Genomic DNA, 21,922 nt, shown 5'->3' with positions numbered 1-21,922 from the left:
CTCGAATCTGACAACAGGCGGAGTTTACAACACAGGCACAAGCACTGGCAATCCTGTGTATAAAATGGGGACGAAAGAACAGAGAAACTGTTAACATTCTATAGCAAGTTTCTTGCCAGCAGTTGCTTTGTAAGTTTCCACTGTTCAACCCTCTCGTTTTTAGCAGTTTATTTTATATTTATTAATAATAATCTTTATTGTCACAGTAGGCTTACATTGCAATGAAGTTACTGTGAAAAGCCCCTAGTCGCCACATTCCGGGGCCTGTTCGGGTACACAGAGGGAGAATTTAGAATGTCCAAATTACCTAATAGCATGTCTTTCGGGACTTGTGGGAGGAAACCAGAGCACATGGAGGAAAGCCACGCATACACGGGAGAACATGCAGACTCCGCACAGACAGTGATCCAAGCTGGGAATTCGAACCTGGGACCCTGGCGCTGTGAAGCAACAGTGCTAACCACTGTGCTACCGTGCAGCCCATTAGTTAAACTAATCCCAGGTTTTAGACTCAGCCTTCAGCCACAGCTGCTGATAATTATTATTTGTGGGCTGTCAATGGAGACTATTCAACAATGGAAATAGTTGGACTGAGAAAGCAAGGACAGGCAGGTCTTTCAGGGGGAAATTAAAGAGATTCAAAATTTGAACATTTTTGACAGTGTTTTCCATATCTTGCTGAATATAGAGACATGTTGCTGAGGCTTTTCCTCTTGCACACGTCGGGACAAATGCGAGAATGCCAAATTTCAAATGATCACAACAATTTAGACTACAGGAGAAAAGTGTGCTGATTGGTTGGCAAGTCAACTCTGATTGGACGAGGTGTTGCCATGGAGAAAGCAACATGGAACGCTGTTCAAGCCTCGAGTATTTTTTGAATTACCCGGTAGTTTTGGGAGCCACACTTTCAATATGCGAAAGCAAAATACTGCAGATGCTGGAAATCTGAAGTAAAAACAAAAAATGCTGAATAAACTCAACAGGTCTGGCAGCTTCTGTGAAGAGAAACTGAGTTAACGTTTTGAGTCCAAATGGCTTCTCCTACAAAACTCTTCTGTAGAAAGATCACTTGGACTCGAACTGTTAACTTTTTTCCCCATCTTTCATATTTAAGTTTGGTTTAATTGTATAGTATATCAATTGTATCCTGTGTAGCTATCAATCTGGCTGATTCTCCTGAAAAGGCTACACTCATACGATCATTGAAGGGCATGTTTAATGTGCAAACGTCCATTGTTGATCGGATTAGGTAGAAGATAATAAAATTGGAACTGAAAAGCATAAAATTGTGAGCACATAACCGATGTTTAATCGTTGTGTACTGGATTTGGAAACTTCAAGAAGTTAGAGAGATAAACACTACAATCAGAGACTAAGGAGAGGATCAGTACTGCCCAAGCTGACTTATCAAATGTTATTGATGTTATACTGAGCATCTCTCAAAGGTTAGCAAGCACATTGAGCAAGTCCTATATTTCAATATTTACAAAGCCTACTAAGAATATGGAGGAGATGAGCAATTTCAAAACAGATTCCTCACCACTTTGACTCCAAGAACCATTCCTTGAAGCCCTTCAGAACAGACATAGGCCCTGAATGGTCTTCAAGAGTCAGAATTTGAAATTCAGCAGTGTCCCTGTTGAAATAATCCCCTCAGTGTACCCCAAAGAATAGTTGGATAAATGAGGAATGAAAACAGAGAATGAAGCCCCTTGCGTCAATCTTATTATTCTATTTCTTCCATCTCATCTCTGGTGTAAAGCGATGGAGTTTACTGCTCCACTTGGACAAGATCAAGGGACCTAGTTGAATGTTATTCTCAGAATGATAGGCAAAACAATAGATTCATAGGATTCATAAATGCTGTGTTTAGGTCTGTCCATTTGTTTGTTGCTTCTCACCTGCCAATGCCACCTGATGCCGAGAAAGCATAAATCAGTGAGACAAACCATATGCAACCAAACCCAGACACAGACAGATCCTAATATGGAGCGGAAAATAAGAAAACAGTGATTAACATTAATTATATTACCAAAGGCACTGAGTCTCACTGCAGGGGAACTAGTTGCGGAGGGTGGGGGAGGAGAGGAGGGGTTGGGGGGGGTTGAATTCCACAGTTACCTTGCTAATAGCTCATCCAAATGTCGTGAATGGCAGGGCTGCCCCATCCTGGGGTAGGGGTCGGAGGTCAAGGAAAGAGAACATGATATCAAAGACAATGCCTTTCGCCACTGCACAAACATCATCTGCGGGATTCTCTGTTAGCAGGATCCTCCGCATCGCTGGCAGCCCACCCATGGCCGCAGGTTTCCCAACAACATGGGATGGCCACAATGGAAAATCCCATTGGCCGGATTCCGGAACGGAAGATCCTGCTGCCGGCGGTGGCGTGCCGCACCGGAAAACGGAGCTGGCGGGATGGAGAATCCCCTCGCCCCATGCCTTTCCAATCATACATGGCGGTTGGAACCATTTCCTCCTTCCAAATGCACAGGGGGCTGGTGTGAATTGAGAATATCCCAATCAGTGCTTGAACCCGGCACAGAGAGTGTCAGTTTTACATTTGAGATAACCAGACTCCGTTGGAGAAACACTGGCACTATTGTGCTCAGGTCGGCAACTGGAGGGGTGGGAAACTCTGAGATTAACAGTAAGGACACGATTCACTGCAAAGAATGGGAACGACTGTTACATAAGCAAATGTTCAGCTTTTACTTTCCTTATATTTCTTAAAGGACAAGGAAAGTAAATTGTTCACAACAACAATCTTCATAAGGATTCATTAAATAGGTTTGAAGGATTGGTAGAATCATGATTACAAGTGATGATTAATAATGATAATTGAAATGGGAGCCACAAACTAAGATCTGTGGTCGGAATACCCCGCCCGTTGGGATTCTCTTTTCCCGCTGGCAGAGCTCCCTCCGCCCGCGGATTTCCCGGTGACGTCAATGGGAAATCCCATTCATAAATGGTGGGAGGGGCGAATCTCGCCACCAGCTAACGGCATGCATGAGAAACACGCGGATGGGTGACTGGAGAATCCCGTCCTGTGAATCACAACTGCTGGCTGCTCAGTATTTAAAATGAGTAAGCTTCCAAACATCAAGGCGAGGATGACCAATGCACAGAAACAAGACCGAGGACAGATGTGACACTATACTTCATCAATTATGATGAGTTATTTCTCCAATTTAAAGCCCGTGGATACAGAAGGATAAGATCTGGGATTATTATCTGTTGTGCATCAGGCCCTAGAAAAATAGCAACATCTTAAATCTAATCCCATCAATTACAATTTCACACCCAATTTGGTGTTAACTGTTTCATATTTTCCCGGTTGATCATTGTTTGGGGTGAGAGGAGAGGTGGTGGATGAGGAGAATAAATGGCTGCTTCACTTGGACCATCTATTTTCCCCAATGAAAACTGCCTGGAAACTAGAATCCAACATCAAGCGACAAAGTTCACCATTCTTGAGGCTCGAGGACCAAGGTTAGACCCCAGATGGGAGAAAATAAACATAAGAAAGCACAGAACTCTCACCATAGAAGTGCACTTACAGAAGGATTTGAGCGGTCTGCAACCAAAAATAAAATTCCCTCAGGCAAACAGGAGGATCGCAAGAGTAAAAGACATAATGTTAGAAATAAAATAATTGAGCAAAAATAAAATCAATACTGGAAATCTGAAGTCTAAATGAAAAGAAAATGGTGGAAATGCACAGGTTGGCCAGCATCTGACAGAGTAAAATTGAGTATCTTATGACAGGAGGAAGGGTCTCCAACACAAATACTAGCCAGTCTTTTCCTTGTGTTGTTCAGATGCTGCCTGGTCCACTCTGCGTTTTCAGCATTTTCCCTTTTTAATTGAGAGGAAGTAAAACAATGTCAGCTCCCTCCGAGCACTTTCTACCGATGATGAAGAGAACAGTGCCCGTGCTGAATTATTAAGTTAGCAGACAGCCCTCAAACATCTGGAAGTCATTAATCAAACAGTGAGGGGTAAACACTGTCAAATTATGAATCTTTATTTCTCAATTTACCAGCTGACCTGTGGCCACTCTTGAGTGTTTTTCCAATTAGGTTTTTTGGCGAAGTGTCGAGTGCTTGGTCGTTAACCAATGCTGAGTCAATACCATTGGAGGCATTTGATTCTTGATCGGAATGCCTGACAGAAAGTGCAACATTTGTCGCACTGTTTTTTTTGGCTGCAAAATTCAACTCAGCCCATCGTGTGTGGGAAAACCCGCTGGGTCCCTTTGATTATGAATTTGTTGCAGGTATCTAATTAATTAGATGCTGGTGAAGAACAGTGCCTTAAGGAGACAGTTGTTCAGCTATATGGAGTGAGATTGTTGTGACAAATATTTGGTGCTATGGTGGGGTACTCCCTGGGTCCAACTGCTGCTGAACATGGCCAATAGACTTGATGAAATTTCTCTTAATCTTTCAAACCCCCCCACCACCTCAAAAACCTCTTACGTTTCTAACATATAGCTCCACATGTGCTCATACTTAACATCTCAATATTCCTTAATTTTGTTTTTAAAATGCCTTATTTGCCCCAGTGGAACTTATTTTTCTGTTAAATTTTCTGTACAAATTCACGCTAGGTACCAGCTAGCATGTGCACCTGTGGAAATCATAAGAATGTTAATAATATATTGGATTGGCAGTAGTTCACAACGAGTACTTCTGACCGCTTTACGGGTCCTCAAAGGCCTCCCCTTGCTTAAGGTGGGAACGAGAAAAGGTGTTCTTGTCTGAAGAGTTAAGAAACATGCTTGGACAAATCGATTTGGTGAGTCCCCGTGGATTCCTCGTGCTTCGTCAAGAAACCACTCCATGGTGTGCGAATGTGTGTGTGTGTGTGTGTGTGTGCGTGTGTGTGTTCGCTTTTTGTCTGTTTTTTTTTTTGCTACTGTACATCTTACAAATCCCATGGGAAAATGTCAACAAAGTTTTGTTGTCAGCAGATCTGCCTGTTTTAGAATCTCCGAGTTGTACATGTCCAGGGCGTGGTTGACACGCATGACCTCACTACTATTGAGCTTGAGACGATGCTTGAGCATACAGGAGAAGAGGTCCAGAGGCGCCTTACCAGCAGCCACTGGAGGGGCCAGTCGGTTGATGCGCTCCCGGATGTCCAGGAGCAGCAGCATGACGGAGGACGAGGAGTGGAACTGCGTCCCCTGCGTATACGACTGGTTGACCTGTTGGACCGCGCTGCGCAGCAGGTCGGTGTTGAAGCGCAGGCTGTAGCCGTACACTTGCACGTCCGAGATCTTGATGTAGATCTGCCGCTTGTTGGGGTCCGAGAGATCCACAGGGCCCTGGGCCGTCTCGTTGCGCAGGGAGGCTGGCAGCTTGGCGCGGCTTCGCAGGTAGACATGCACAGTCTCGAAGACTGTTTTCCACCTGTTGCCCAGCAGCAAGGTCCAGTTGTAGCAGGGCGAGTCGTGCAGTCTCGTTTTCTCCCAGGTGGGGTAACCGTGCTCGCCGATCGGCGTATTCCAGCCCTCTGAATGGCTGCCACTGAAGGGGTTAATGTAAACAAAAAACACCGGGTCCAGGCTGCTGTTCCTCATCTGACAGATTTTCATGGAGAGGCCCACCACCATGTGGATAAAATCCACACGGTTCTTGTTGCTTTTGAGGGTCAGCGACATCCGCTTCCGCCATCGAGGGTCAAAAAAGGTGTCCAGGCGGATCTCGTTGCTGATGAACATGGTCTGGATGGACAATCGGGAGTCCTTTTTTGCCAGGAGGTAATTCAGCTCCAGGTCGTGGAAGTCCAGCTCTGTCTCGAAGCTGACGAACTGCTCGCTGCGCTCCGAGTCCACGTTCTGGGGCTCACAGCGGCCCCGGTACAGCTTGAAGCCTCGGTTGCAGGAGCCGCACAGGGAGATGTTGGCCAGGCTGCACATGGCGCAGCTGCTGTTGCTGCCGATGTTGCAGGGGATGGACCGCTGGCACACATTAGCCACCGTATGGCACACGCAGCTCTTCTGGCTCTCGAGGAAGGTGCCCCAGTAACCGTTTTCACTGCAGTAGAGGAAGGACTGTACCCGGTTCAGCCACTGATGGACGGACCTGCGAACAAAACAAACAGGCACATTAATCAAAATCAACTGAGCTCCACTAAAAAGAGGTGGACAGGCAAATACACCTGTCAACTCGAAAACCCCTTATTAATGAGGAGATAAAAGCAGCAATATTGTCGGAACACCATCACCGCCAAGGAACATCCTATCCTGACTTGGTACACATCTCCATTCTTCACAGAATATCAAAATCCTGGAATTCCCTATCACGCGGAAACACCTTCACCACAAGGACTTGCAGCGAGCTAAGAAGATGGTCGACCAAAGCCTCTGTGCGAAACGAGGGATGGGAAACAGGTTGCAAGAGGCAATTGTTTTTTTTCGGAAATGTTTTTATTTTATTTTTTAACCATTTTTAGACAAAACACGAATAACACAGAATAAAAACCAAACAGTAAGAACCCCCTCCCGCCCCTTACAACACTATAAACTCATCAATAAACCCTCCCCACCCATCCTATCCCCTCTCGCTCCCTATGAGTGATCAACTCTCTACATTATAAATGGCCGCCATTTACAGTAAAACCTTTCCACCGCTCCTTTCACGGTAAACTTGACCTTCTCGAGGTGCAAAGACTTCATCAAGTCACCCAGTCAGGCTGAGGCACTTGGTGGTGTAATCGACCTCCAACCCTTGAGGATCTGCCTCCTTGCCACAATCGAGGCAAAGGCCAGGATGTCTGCACCCGCTGCTGTCTGGAGCTCCGGCACATCCAAAATTCGCCACCAGTGGGCAAGGTTCCAACTCAATGCCCGGGATTGTGGTCATCGTCTCAAAAAAGGACCTCCAGAAGCCCACCAGCTTCGAGAACAACCAGAAAAAGTGCGAATGGTGCACCGGCCAACTCGAAACTGAATCCTTCTGCGTCCCTACCTTTGATTCCATCTAAAAACCGACTTATTCTAACCTTCGTGTGGTGTGCTCAAAACACTACCTTTAGCTGGATAAGATGCAGCATCGCACAGGACGAGGTCGCGTTCACCCTCCTCTGTACCTCGCTCCAAACCTCCTCTTCCAAGGTTAGCCCCAGTTCCTCTGCCCACTTTGCTTTCACACCTTCAATTGAGCACCTCTCTTCCCCCACTGTCCGTTGGTATATGCCCGACCTATTGGTCATCTCTGACCCTGAGCAGGATAAAACCCGCTCGAGCAGATAGAAAGCTGCTTCAACGGGAAGGCTGGAAACTGCCTTTTGACCCAGCTATGCACATAAAGATACCTGAACCCAGCAGCATCTGTAAGCTCGTATTTCTCATTCAGTTCCCCTGGGCTAGCAAATCGACCCTCCAAAAACAAATCTCCCACCTTCTCCAACACCTTTTCCTGCCACTCCCTAAACTTCACATCTGACCTACGAGGCTCGAATAACTGGTTTACACAGACGGGAGCTACCCTCGAGGCAGCCTTCAAATTAAAATGTTGACAGAATCACCTCCAAATACTTAACGTGGCTGTTACCACCGGGTTAGTCGAGTGCTTCTTCGGTACCACCAGGAGCGGAGTAGTAACCAACGCCCCCAGACTTGCCCCTCTCACAGACTCTGCTCCCACCCACCCACAGCTCCTCCGAATCTCCGCGCTACTCCAGCACTTTTTCAGCATCGGCTGCCTAATAGTAATATTGAACGTTTGGCAACGCCAAGCCCCCTACTTGTCTCTCCCTCTGGAGCACCATTCCCCTGATCCTTGGGCCCTTGGCACCATTCCCCTGATCCTTGGGCCCTTGGCACCATTCCCCTGATCCTTGGGCCCTTGGCACCATTCCCCTGATCCTTGGGCCCTTGGCACTATTCCCCTGATCCTTGGGCCCTTGGCACCATTCCCCTGATCCTTGGGCGACTGCCAGCCCAAATAAACCCAGTCACAAGACGGTCGATCTCTCTGAAGAGTGCATTCGGCACGAACACTGGGAGGCACTGAAGTAAAAATAAAAATTTTGGCAAGGTATTCACCTTAACCGATTGCACTCGGCCTGCCAGGTGTAGTGGGAAACTATCCCACATTTGTACGTCTGCTTTAACCTTCCCCACTAGACTAGTGTAGTTCATCCTCCGGAGTTTCCCCTCGTCCTTTGCTCTCTGGATCCCCAAATACTGAAAATGACGTACTGCTGGCCGGAGCACAATCTACCAAGCTCTCCCTCTCCACCTCAGTGCTCCAACCACCAAGTATTCGCTCTGTCCTACATTGAGTGTATAGCCAGAGAAGGCCCCAAAGTGCTGCAAAATCCCCATAATGCTTCCCACTGATGTCTCCAGATCCCTAACATATAACAGCAAATTATTTGTTTATAGCAGGACCCATGCTCCACTGCTCCTCTGACGATTCATTCACAAGCTTTTGAAGTCCTCAGCACCTTGGCTAGTGGCTCTATTGCTAACACAAACAGCAAAGTGGACATCGGACATCCCTGCCTGGTGCTCCTGTATAAAGGCCTCAGTATTTATGACCTTAGTGCTCACATTATGGAGCCTCATACAACAGCTGCACCCACAAAGCCTGGTCCAAACCCAAATTTCTCTGGTATCACAAATGGACAGTCTCATTCTAACTGGTCAAACTCTTTCGCCATATCAAACAAAATTATGGGGCAGGATTCTCCAACCCCCCACTTAGGAGGCGGCATGAATCCCGTCCCGCTGCTCCGGCACCAGTTTTCGGGCAAGGGCGGGGATCACGCCGCACCAGTTGGGGACCTTTGGGGAGGATTCCGCAACTTCTGGCCGTCCCGACGCCGGAGTGGTTCGCGCCGCTCCTGCCGCCGGCGTCGGGCCATCCGGCCAGTTGCGGGAGAATCCCACCCATGATATCTGGAACTCAGCCCTTCCCCAGGGTAAATACCATGTTCAACAGCTACCTCACGTTTGCCATTAACTTCCGTCCCTTTACAAATCCCATTTGGTCTTACTCCACCACCTTCAGGAAACAAGGCTCTAATCTTACCGCTGACACGTTAGCTAGAAGCTTTACATCCACATTTAGCAGGGAGATCGGATGATATGACCCGCAGTCTGTGGGGTCTTTGTCCTTCTTCAGGAGCAAGGAAATCAACGCCTGCCCCAGCATCTGTGGCAGAGTACCTCTCTCCAAGGAAATTCTGAACATACCCAAAAATAAAGGGGGCAGCTGGTCTATAACATTTTTATAAAATTCCACTGGGTACTCTACGGCCCTGGTGCCCTTTCCAAATGCGTCAATTTCAGCACCTGCCTGATCTTTTCCAACTCTAATGGAGTGTCTAGTTCTTCCCATAACTTCTCTTCCACTGGGAAACTCAAGCTCCCTCACAAACCCCACCATACCCCTCCCATCCTGCAGTGGGTCGGACCCGTATAACATTTTGAAGAAGGCCCTAAATATCTCATTCACTTCTCCTGAGTCGAGACCAGGCCCCCATTCCTTACCCTAATCTGGACAATCTCACTCTCTGACCTCCCGTTTCCTCAATTGATATGCTAGGAGCTGACCTGCCTTCTGCCCACCCGTCCGCCTTAACTGTTGCACCATCCGTAGAGATCAAATCAAACTGCGGTTGTAGTTTTTCACTCTCCGCTAATAGCTCGGCGATGGACTGTTTGCTTACTTGCGATCAACCTCTATAATACAATCTACTAGCTTTTCCCACTCTGTCCTTGCCTCCGCATCTACATTTGCCTTGGAAGATATAGGGGATTCTCCTTAGGCTGACGCCGAAATCGCGTTCGGCGATCAGGCGGAGAATGGAATCCTACAGCGAAAACGGGGCCGTGCCGGTTTGACGCGGGTCTGCCATGTTCCACCCCCTCCAAAATGGCATCATCGTGAAGCACGCCATGTGCCGTTTCAGCGTCGTTGCCTTGTCATCTGCCAGCCCACCCACGATGCTCTGCCCCCGATGGGCCGCATTCCCGATACGTGTGGTCTGAGCCGACGTGCCGGCTGTGCATTGCCAGGATCAATGCCGCTAGTCAACAGGGCATTTGCTGGGGCTGGGGGGAACTGGTGGCAGTGGGCTGTGGGGTCACGGTTTGTGGGTTAGGTTATGCGCATGGCTGGCCTCATGTTATATGGAGCGACTGGTGCAGGTCAACCGTGCACATGCGCGGCACGGAACCCGGCCATTCTTGGGCTGTGCAATACGAGGCCATTTCACCTCACCAGCACTGGAATTGGTGAGCGTTCATCCCGATTTGCCGGTCGTGAAACACCACGGGTCCCACGCCGTCTTGCCCAGCTGCTCCTTTACTGGGCCCAGGGCCTCTTCCATCATAACTTTAAATGATGCCCTCATCTCCAGGCCATGCCTCAGAAATCGCTTCTCTATCACCCCACCAAACTTCTCCAGTTCTTTCGCCATCACCCCCTCCACATATCGAGAGTGATGGTGGTGGCCACTTGCTCCACCATCTTTGTTGACTCCTTGCTTGGGGCTTGGCTCTTGTAATCCCCCCCCCCCCCCCCCCCCCCCCCCCCGGGCCTTTCTTCGATGTCAACATTGATATCACCTGATTCACTGGGCCCTCGGGTTAGAACCCAAAATTGTGGCGCAAAAAGGGCAGCAAAGCAAAGAGTACTGGGCCTGTGCGGGACCACCTAATGTGCGTCCGGCTGTTACATACCACTGCACTGGAAGCCACAAGGCACAATGACAACATCGTTCTAAAATCTAGAAATATTGTAAATCTGAACAAAAGAATAATGGATAATCCTAGGACATGACGGTGAAAAGAGTTTCTACCGGAATCATTGACCTATTGCCTTTTTTCTTGCTTGAGCTGCACCTTTCCACTATTCTCTGTTCTGAGATGGAATTGTTGACACATTATAGCTGGACATACACATCTAAAGATAGACTTCTAGTGGTTGAAGCAAAGTAACTGCTCCAGAATGGATTAAACCAATTGACTGTAGCACATCAGAAACAATTCTAATCATTCCACGAGTCACAGTCTGGAGATAATAGACCATTTAGGCCTTTTCTCATTAGAACGGAGAAGGATGAGGGGCGACTTGATAGAGGTTTATAAGATGATCAGGGGAATAGATAGAGTAGACAGTCAGAGACTTTTTCCCCGGGTGGAACACACCATTACAAGGGGACATAAATTTAAGATAAATGGTGGAAGATATAGAGGGGATGTCAGAGGTAGGTTCTTTACCCAGAGAGTAGTGGGGGCATGGAATGCACTGCCTGTGGAAGTAGTTGAGTCGGAAAAGTTAGGGACCTTCAAGTGGCTATTGGATAGGTACTTGGATTAGGGTAGAATAATGGAGTGTAGGTTAACTTCTTAAGGGCGGCACGGTAGCATTGTGGATAGCACAATTGCTTCACAGCTCCAGGGTCCCAAGTTCGATTTCGACTTGGGTTACTGTCTGTGCGGAGGCTGCACATCCTCCCCATGACTGCGTGGGTTTCCTCCGGGTACTCCGGTTTCCTCCCACAGTCCAAAGATGTGCAGGTTGGGTGGATTGGCCATGAAAAATTGTCCAAAATTCTATGATTAACCTAGGACAAAAGTTCGGCGCAACATCGTGGGCCGAAGGGCCTGTTCTCTGCTGTATTTCTCTATCTATCTATTTACTTTATTCAACTCAAGGTTGTTCAGAGGACCTCACATAGCCATGTTTTCCACTCACATAGTCATGATTTCAAGTGTGCGAATGTGCAAACAGATGGCAGTTACGTTAATGTTGTATAAAGCTAGGTAAGATGTACTGTGTCCAGTTTGCGGCACAACACTTCAGAAAAAATACATTGCCCTTGGTGGGAGAGAAATGCAGATTCTAATGGATGGCATTAGGACTACAAGGGTTAAATTCTGCAAAATGGCTGCCTTCACTATTCCCTTAAGTATAAAAGATTAAGAAGCGATACAGTAGAGCTATCAAAGGTGATTGAGAGTTTCATATTTCCTCTGGTGGAGGAGTCCAGGGGAAATGGGCTGATCGGGGGGGTTGATGTTAGAAAGGATCTCTTCACACAAAGGATGATGGGCGTATTGAGCATTTTTAAAGCCGTGCTTGATGGATTTGCACAGTATGGGCAGCACGCTAGCATTGTGGATAGCACAATTGCTTCACAGCTCCGGGGTCCCAGGTTCGATTCCGGCTTGGGTCACTGTCTGTGCGGAGTCTGCATATCCTCCCCGTGTGTGCGTGGGTTTCCTCCGGGTGCTCCGGTTTCCTCCCACAGTCCAAAGATGTGCAGGCTCGGTGGATTGCCCATGATAAATTGCCCTTAGTGTCCAAAATTGCCCTTAGTGTTGCATCGTCTATTTTTTTTAGAATTTTTCCTAGCAAGGGGCAATTTAGTGTGGCCAATCCATCTACCCTGCACATGTGGGGTGAGTCTCACGAAGACACTGGGAGAATGTTCAAACTCCACGTGGACAGTGACCCGGGGCTGGGATCAAACCTGGGTCCTTGGCGCCATGAGGCAGCAGTGCTAACCACTGTGCCACCATGCCATCCTTGTAATGTCCATTATGATTCACACCAAAGCTCGTGAATCACTAAGCACTTTTTCTTCTTCACTGGGCTGAGATCATGCTAATAACAGATAAAATATTACCAAAGTACAGGGAGCAATTTCCTCCACCAGTCCTGCTCGTGTTTTAACAGGATTAATCAATCATGTAACTGCAGTAAACCTATTAATGTGATTTTGATTACACACTCTTGCTTTTTTAATAAAGTTGTCCTACTTAAATTATTTCCCATCAGCCATTCATTCTCTTTCTGTTTCTTCCCTCATCCATAGCCAATTCTTTTTCCCTCCCTCCCTGACTCCAGACTGAAGCGCAAGAGGCTTTCTAATTACAAATGAGCCCCCGGCATCTCCCCAAAATGGCGATTACCTTGTGCGTGCCTCGTCAAGCAAACAAAGCAGTTCATTTGACCTCATGGGCTTTCACGGCCTAGTAGGATTACATACTTTACTATATTTTTCATTCAGAGTATCCAATTATTTTTTTCCAATTAAGAGGCAATTTAGCATGGCCAATCCACCTAGCCTGCACATCTTTGGGTTGTGGGAGCAAAACCCACGCAAACACGGGGAGAATGTGCAAACTCCACACGGACAGTGACCCAGACTCGGGATCGAACCTGGGATCTCGGCGCCATGAGGCAGCAGGGCTAACCCATTGCACCACTGTGCTGCCCCAATTACGTACTTTCCTGCCGTTCATACACACAAACATTCTCAGGAGCGGGCACTGACTATGACTGAGAGCGAAGACTCTGGACTTTAGAAGACTGAGGGCAGCTTAGAGAGGGATTTAATTGGGGCATTTTGAACAATTCAACAAGGAATCCAAAAACTAAATTGTTTCCGTTGGTGGGTGGGGGGGGGGGGGAAGGGAATGCAAAACAAGGGCATCTAACCTTCGAATTAGGGTTAGGTCATTTCGGAGTGGAATCGGTAAACATATTTCCACATAAAAAGCAGCAGAAATCTGGAGTTCACTCACCAACAAAGGTTATGAATGCTGTGCCAATTGAATATTTTCAAGATTGAGCCTAACAGATTGTTATTAAGTTAGAATATCAAGGAATATGGAGAGAGGGTAAGTTAATGGAGGTGAGGTACAGGTGATCCATGGTCCAACTGAATGGTGGAGCATTGCCAAATGGCTGAGTGACTGACTCCTGGTTCATGAAATCACACCTGACAGAAGATGTAAATGAAAAAGATAGAGAATCTCCTGCAGTCCATTGTGTTTTTGAAGTCTCAAATGGCTGACGTTCATTTAATGCAGTGGCAAACCCAGACATTTTCCTCACTATTGTTCCTTGGTACTCAGGCATAGCTCAGAGCACTGACTCAAAAGAGCACTGTTGACACAGGAAGATTGCGCTGTGTGCTGTAATTTCATGTTGCAAATGATATCTCGCCATACCGCAGTGCAGCTCAAACCTTTCTGCTCTGGAACAGGCTGCTTGACGAGATGGTAGGTCGTTTTCAACGTCCAAATTTGTTGCATTCAGGCCGGGCTAACTCCCAGAAAGTGCCACATTCTGCAAACTCTCCCAGGAAGATTCGGCAGAAGTTTAGCACGTGCCAGGGTTCATGACCAGATAACTGGTTAATCATGTCACAGCATAAGTATCTTATGCCCATGCTCCTGTACATAGACTAGCAGATGTCCTATGGCAATATCTGAGGGGGAACCGAGAGAGGGGATCCAGTTCTGCGGCAGGAAAAGCACAATCATATTTTGTCCATTGCTCAAATGCAGTAAATGTACTGAAGCCTGTTATATGACTAGCAATATGCAATATATTTCATATCTTACTGCAAACATCATAGAATCGTAGAGTTTACAGTGCAGAAGGAGGCCATTCGGCCCATCGAGTCTGTACCGGCCCTTGTAAAGAGCACCCTACTCAAGCCCACATCTCCACCCTATCCCCGTAACCTCGCTTAACCTTTTTGGGACACTCAGGGCAATTTAGCATGGCCAATCTACCTAACCCGCACACCTTTGACTGTGGAAGGAAACCGGAACACCGGGAGGAAGCCAACGGAGACACGGGGAGAACGTACAGACTCCGCACAGTGACCCAAGCGGGGAATCGAACCTGGGACCCTGGAGCTGTGAAGCAACTGTGCTAACCATGTGCTACTGTGCTGCTCAGTGAGAGAAGATTTGAGATCAAAAGGTCAAGGTGCAGAATTAGTTTTGGTACAGCTAAGGAACAAATAAAGAAATGGCGGAGAATCGAAACAACTACTTTGTACCTGTCTTCACGGAGGAAAATACAAAAAGCCCTCCCAGGAACACTTGAAAACAAAGGACCAGTGGAGAATGGGTGAAGAACGGAAAGAAATTAGCATTAGTGAAAAGGGAATACTGGAGACATTAATGGGGCCAAAAGTTGGTAAATCTACTGGACTTGAGGATCTGTATTTGAGAGCATTTAAATAAGTGACTGTAGAAATGGTAGATGTGTTTGTGATCATCTTCCAAAATTCTATACATTCTGGAATGTCTCCTGCAGATTGGAAGATTGTAACTCCACTGTTTAAGAATGCAGTGAGAGCAAAAATGCAAAACACTGTTTGCCTAACATGAATGGTGGGGACAATGCTAGAATCTATTGTGAAGGATGTACTAACTGGACACTTAGAAAATGGTAGGATTGTGCACAGTCGCCATCGATTTGTGAAAGCAAAATCATGTCTTACAAACATGTTTGGGTGTTCTAAGGGTTTAATTAGCAGAATAGGTAAAGGGGAAACAGTGCATGTAGTGTATTTGGATTTTCAGAAACCTTTTGACAAAATCTGACACAAGAGGTTATTAAGAAAAATTAAAGCACATTGGATTTGGAATAATATACTGGCAAGGGTTGAGAATTGCTTAACGGACAGAAAACTGAGAGTAGGGATAAATGGATCATTCCCAGAATGGCAGACTGTGGCTAGTGTAGAACAACAAGGATCAGTGTTTTACCCCAGCTATTCACAGGTATAATAGAGCTCAGACCTCCCAATATATTTTGATGAAATAAACTACTTCATAATTTTTTGAAGACTGGATAAAGATTTTAAAAAGGCTCAAGCTATATTTACCTGTAAACTTGAACAATAGTTGATCAAGAAATTTGTGCCTCATTATCTGAAGACATGTTAATGACCCTGCAGAATGTAGAGACCAAATTCAAAAGGGAATTATACAAAGGTCACCCACATTTCATCAGCCAGACCTGGCCAAGGAAATGATTAGACTGCTAGGACAAAGGACCCTGGAACATCCTTTCAAATTCTTCATGGTTGAAACATTAACAATCTCAAGAATTCAGACAAAGAAAGATGCATTCTTTGTCAAAGCCAAAGTGGAAGGGTAGGAGTCGCATGACCTCCTAGTGAGAAGACCAAGTTACACTGTCTTGCTGTACTGCCAATCAGTCTACCATCTTCCATCTCGCAAGCAGCAGCTCAGAGCAACGGCTTGTTCCAGGTGGATGCTTACTCCCTATCTACAATGTTTCTACTGAAACTTCTCAACTTCTCAATTTGCAGTACCTGCAAGACTAATTCATCTCTACGTGCCTATGCCATCATGGGATTCATCGAGATTGGTAAAGTGAAATATCCAGTATCCATTTTAAGCCTGCTAATCTCTATGAAAGAACACATCACTGAACTTTGATTCTAGAATCTGTGCTCGCATTAAATAATAATTCTTTATTATGTGGTCTTTGTAATGTAAATCTTTCTTACTCTGACCTTTTCATGTACGAGTGAAATGGAGGCTACCTTGCAGCCTTCCTCATGTTTGAATGTATGCTCATAAACTAACCCTCTGAGTTTACCTTATCTCAAGATTGCTGTGGAGTTATTATATAAATACTGGACCACCCCAAAGCTGAGGGGTTAAGAAAAAGGGGGAAATCACAATCAAACACTTTCTGTTCATGGTAACATTCAATTAGATCATGGTTGATGTGTTTGTGTTTTGAGTTCCACATTCCCATCTACCCCCGATGAACTTTGATTCCATTCCCTGACAAGAATCTATCTACCATAAAAACATCCACCTCTTTAGGCAGAGTTTCAGAGACCCACAGCCCTCTGTGAGAAAAAAAGCTTATTTTTCTCCGTCCCAAAAGGACACCCCTAGTTTTAAAACAACGCCCCTGGTTCTGAACTCACCCACCAGAGGAAACATCCCTTCCACATTAACCTTGTCAAGATCGTTCAGGATCTTATATACATCAATTAAATCACCCCTCGTTCTCCTGAACTCCAATAAAAACAAAGCCCAGTCTGTCAAATCTTTCATAAGACAACCCACTCATTTCAAGTATGAACCATCTCCAATGCAGTTACATCCTTCTTTAAATAATGAGACCAAAACGGTGAATCCCAACCCGCTGCCCCGACGCCGGCTGCCGGATTCTTGAACGCCGGTTTTTCGGCGGCGGCGGTAATCGCTGGTCGGGGGCTGTTGGCAGTGCCCCCCCCTCCCCCCCCCCCCCAGTGATCCTCTGCTCCGCGATGGGCCGAGTGGCCGCCCATTCTCGGCCAGTCCCGCCGGTGTAGATCAAACAAGGTCCTTACCGGTGGGACCTGACTCTGTGGGCGGCCTGCGGAGTCCTCGGGGGTGGGGATCTGGCTCCGGGGGGGTGCCCCCATGGTGGGCTGGCCCGCGATCGGGGCCCACCGATCCGCGGGCGGGCCTGTGCCGTGGGGGCACTCTTTCCCTCTGCGCCGCTGCTGTAAACGTTCGCCATGACCGGCGCGGAGAACAACTCCCGTGCGCATGCGCTGGGATCACGCCAGCACATGCCGACGCTTCTGCGCATGCGCCAACTTGTGCCAGCCGGCGGAGGCTCTTCGGCACTGGTTTGCGCGTGCCAAGCCCTTCGGCGCCAGTTGCCGCCAACCCACCAGCGCTGGCCTATCCCCCAAAGGTGCAGAGGATTCCGCAACTTCTGGGCGGCTTGACGTCAGAGTGGTTCACGCCACTCCTCGCCGATGGTACGGCCCATCCCACCGGTTAGGAGAGAATCCGGCCTTGGTATCAACAATTCCGTTTATAACTAAAGCTTATCACCTTTGTTGCATTTCTGGAAATCTAAGTACAATACACCAACAGCGCATGTTACTCTTTCAAAGAACTCCATGAATTGCTTAAACATGATTTTCCTTTCACAACGTCATGCTAGCTCTTCCCAATTTTCTTTAGTTTTTCTACGTACCCAGCTATAACTTCCTGAATGATTAATTCTTCCCCACGACAGAGGTCAAGCAAACTGGCCTATAGTTTCCTGTTTTCTGTCTCCCTCCCTTCTTGAATATAGGGGTTAGATTTGCTACATTCCAGTTTCAGAGAACCTTTCCAGAATCTTGGGAATTTTGGAAAATTAACACCAACGCATCTACTATCTCATTAGCCACCTCTTTTCAGAAACTAGGATGAAATCCATGTGGACCAGGAGACTGGTCAGCCTACAACTGCATAAGTTTGCTCTGTGCCGTCTCCCTAATGATTGCAATTGCATCAAGTTCCTCTCTCCTTTCCACCTCTTCATTTACAGCTATTACTCAAATATTTTTTGTACTTTCTGTAGTTTTAAAAAAGTCTTCTAATTTTCCAATTGTATTTTCTGTAGTGAGGACAGATTCAAAATATTTGTTCATTTCATCCGCCATTTCCCTATTATCAAATATAAACGGGGCAGCAAGGTGGCGCAGTGGTTAGCACTGGGACTACGGTGTTGAGGGCCCGGGTTCGTATGGTGTTTGCACATTCTCCCGTGTTTGCGTGGGTATCATCCCCACTACCAAAAGATGTGCAGGTTAGGTCAAGGGTGGGCAAACTACGGCCCGCCAAAGGTCTTTACGCGGCCCACCAAGTCATAAAAAAAAAATTAAATTTTTGGGTTACTTACTGGTATAGGGTGGATACGTTGACTTGAGTAGGGTGATCATTGCTCGGCACAACGTCGGGGGCCGAAGGGCCTGTTCTGTGTTGTACTGTTCTATGTTCTATATGAAGCGCCGAGAATCATAACCGGGTGAAGTAATTATTTTACTTAATATACTATGCGGCCCTTTAAAATTGTGAATTTCTGAATGTGACCCTTGCACGGAAAAGTTTGCCCACCCCTGGGTTAGGTGGATTGGCCATGCTAAATTGCCCCTTAAATTGGAAAAAAAAATAATTGGGTACTCTAAATTTAAAAACAAAAAATTATCTACTATAAACTCCCCATTGTCATTCCCTACAGGACCAACACTCACATCATTTAATCCTGTCCTATTTCAATACCAGTAGAAATGTTTGCTATTTGATTTTATATTTCTAGCTCGTTCCCTCTGGTAATCTAATTTATTTCTCCTGATCAAAGTTTTAATCATTCTCTCCCGTTCTTTATATTCTGACTAATCATCTGAACTGCCACTCATCTTTGTGCAGTTATATGCTTTTCCTTAAGTTTGATGCTTTCCTTAACTTACTTTGTTAACCACAGATGAGGGATTGCGCCCCCCTAGATATGTTCTTTGTCGCATGAATGTATTTATTTTAAGTATTCTGAAATATCCCCTTAAACGTCTGCCACTGCTTCTCGAACTGATCTATCCTCCAGCCTAGTATCCCAGTTCATTTCAGCTCGCTCAGCTTTCATGCCCACATAGTTGCCTTTACTTAAATTTAAAATATTAGTCTTGGACGCAGTCTTCTTCCTTTAAATTTGAACGAAAAATTCAATCATGTTTTAGCCGCTACTAACTAGGGGGGCATTTACTCTGAGTTATCAATTAATGCTGTCACAATACATAATACAACCTGCTCTCTGGTTAGTTCCAGAACGTGCTGCTCTAGGAAACTATCTCAAAAGCATTCGATGGTCACCTCATCCAGGCTTCCATCTGTCAATCTGATTTTTCCAGTTTATATGGAAATGAAACTCACCCATGATTATTGCCGTTCCTTTATCGCACACACTCAATGGGCGGGATTCTCCGACCCCCCCCGCTGGATCAGAGAATCTCCGGGGGCCAGCGTCAATCCCGCCCCCGCCGTGTCCTGAAGTCTCCGGCACTGGAGATTCGCCGGGGGCGGGAATCGCGCTGCGCCGGTCGGTGGGCGCCCCCCGGCGATTCTCCGGTCCACGATGGGCCGAAGTCACGCCGCGTTCATGCCTCTCCCGCCGGCGTGGATCAAACCACCTATCTTACTGGCAGGACCAGGCGGCACGGGCGGCCTCCGGGGTCTTGTGGGGGGGCGCGGGGCGATCTGGCCCCGGGGGGTGCCCCTACGGTGGCCTGACCCACGATCGGGGCCCACCGATCGCCGGGCGGGCCTTTGCCCTGAGGGCACTCTTTTCCTTCCGCCTTCACCATGGCAGAGACGGAAGTGATCCCCTCCCCTACGCATGTGCGGGGATGACGTCAGCAGCTTCTGACGCTCCGGTGCATGCGCGGACTTCCGCCGGCCGTCGAAGTCCCTTCGGCCCCGGCTGGAGTGGCGCCAAAAGCCGTTCCCGCCAGCCGGCGGGGCGCCAACCACTCTGGCGCGGGCCTAGCCCCTCAATGTTAGGGCTTGGCCCCTAAAGGTGCGGAGATTCCGCACCTTTGGGGCGGCCCAACGCTGGAGTGGTTCACGCCACTCCATCCCGCCGGGACCCCCCGCCCCGTCGGGTAGGGGAGAATCCCGGCCAATATTTCTACTTGAATGCTTTGTCCAACATGGTGGTTACTGTTAGGTGCCCTGTAGAACATTTCACAAGTGACTTCTTTCCTCCATTATTCTTCATTTCCACCCAAACCGCTTCTGCATCCTGATCTTAATTAAGGTAATCTTTCTTTTTTTTTAAATTCAGAGTACCAAATCATTTTTTTCCAATTGTGCAGCAATTTTAGTGTGGCCAATCCACCTACCCTGCACATCTTTGGGTTGTGGGGTGAAACCACGCAAACACAGGGAGAATGTGCAAACTCCACACAGACAGTGACCCAGAGCTGGGATCGAACCTGGGACCTCAGCGCTGTGAGGCAGCAATGCGAACCACTGTACCACTGTGCTGCCTGGTAATCTCTAACCAATGACTTCTGTAATTAACAGTGCTACCCCTTTACCTAACTTGCTATTTTTCTTGAATGTCACATACCCCTCAATATTCAAGACCCAATCCTTGTCATCCTGCAGCCAGATTTCCCTAATGGCTGACAGATCTTTATGTTAACTCAATGTGCCTATCAATTTGTTTATTTTGTTATGAATACCATAAGACTATAGGAGCAGAATTAGGCCATTTGGCCCATCGTGTCTGATCGGCCACTCAATCATGGCTGATAATTTTCTCTATGCACATATACTATACACATTCAGATACAGAGCTTTTAATTTTGTCTTATTTGTTATCTTTGTAACATCTAGTCTCGACTGTTGGTGTATTCTTAAGAGTAAAGAAGTCTTGATGCAATTGCGTACAACGTTAATGAGACGGCACCTGGAGTATTGTGTAAAGCTTTGGACTCCTTAACTAAGGAAGCATATACTTGTCATAGAGGGTATACAATATAGGTTCACAAGGCTGATCACTGGGAGGTGGGATTATCCTTTGCGGAGAGATTGTGGAAGCTTGACCGATATTCGCCGGAGGTTGGAAGACTGAGGGGTGATCACACTGAAGCATGCAAAATTATTTTGGTGTTGGACGGGGTGGATGGAAGGATGTGCGAGGACCTTTTTTATCTTTGGATGGGGCGATCTAAAATCAGTGGACACAGTGGTCAGTGGGTATCTGGCCTAACATCTTATATAGCTCGCATCATATTATGTTTTAGAATGCCTTGGTGAAGCACCTAGGGATGTTTTATTGCTTTAAAGACATTAAAAATTAAAAGCGGTTATTGTTGTTCATTGCTATAAAAGACAAAAATAAAGGAAATCTTGAATTCTGACGGTTTCTTCAAAGTCCCTCAGTTGCTCTGCTAATTTTCTGCCTGGATTATAAAATTCATGGATTATTATACCACCAATAATGAGACATAGTATTGAGGAAGCAAGGGGGCTGCAGAAGGACTTGGACAAGCTAGGAGAGTGGGCAATGAAGTGGCAAATGAAATACAATGTGGAAAAGTGTGAGGTTATTCACTTTGGAAGGAGGAAATGTTTCGGAAAGCAGAAGCACAAAGGGATTTAGGAGTCCTTGTTCACGATTCTCTTAAGATTAATGTGCAGATTCAGTCAGCGGTTAAGAAGGCAAATGCAATGTTAGCATTCATGTCAAAAGCACTGGAATACAAGACCAGGGATGTACTTCTGAGGCTGTCCAAGGCTCTGGTCAGACCCCGTTTGGAATATTGTGAGCTG

At 46.8% G+C, this 21,922-nt stretch overlaps 1 protein-coding gene across 5 annotated transcripts in view; it reads right to left on the bottom strand.

The window, feature by feature from the left end:
- Positions 1-361: 361 nt before the first annotated feature.
- brinp1 (bone morphogenetic protein/retinoic acid inducible neural-specific 1) overlaps positions 362-21,922 on the bottom strand; it is a 405,294-nt gene continuing 383,733 nt past the window's right edge. For 3 of the 5 annotated variants that reach the window (XM_038782646.1, XM_038782647.1, XM_038782648.1), the window contains exon 9: positions 4,958-6,098. In XM_038782646.1, coding sequence (XP_038638574.1) covers positions 4,958-6,098 — 1,141 coding nt within the window. Of the gene's footprint in view, positions 6,099-21,922 lie in introns of all 5 variants that reach the window. The other 2 variants (XM_038782650.1, XM_038782649.1) reach the window with 1 other exon arrangement.

The sequence above is a fragment of the Scyliorhinus canicula genome, chromosome 21, assembly GCF_902713615.1.
Source record: "Scyliorhinus canicula chromosome 21, sScyCan1.1, whole genome shotgun sequence".
NCBI classification, from domain to species: Eukaryota; Metazoa; Chordata; class Chondrichthyes; order Carcharhiniformes; family Scyliorhinidae; genus Scyliorhinus; species Scyliorhinus canicula.
The sequence above is the reverse complement of the archived record's forward strand: the minus strand, read 5'-3'. Positions and strand labels throughout refer to the sequence as shown.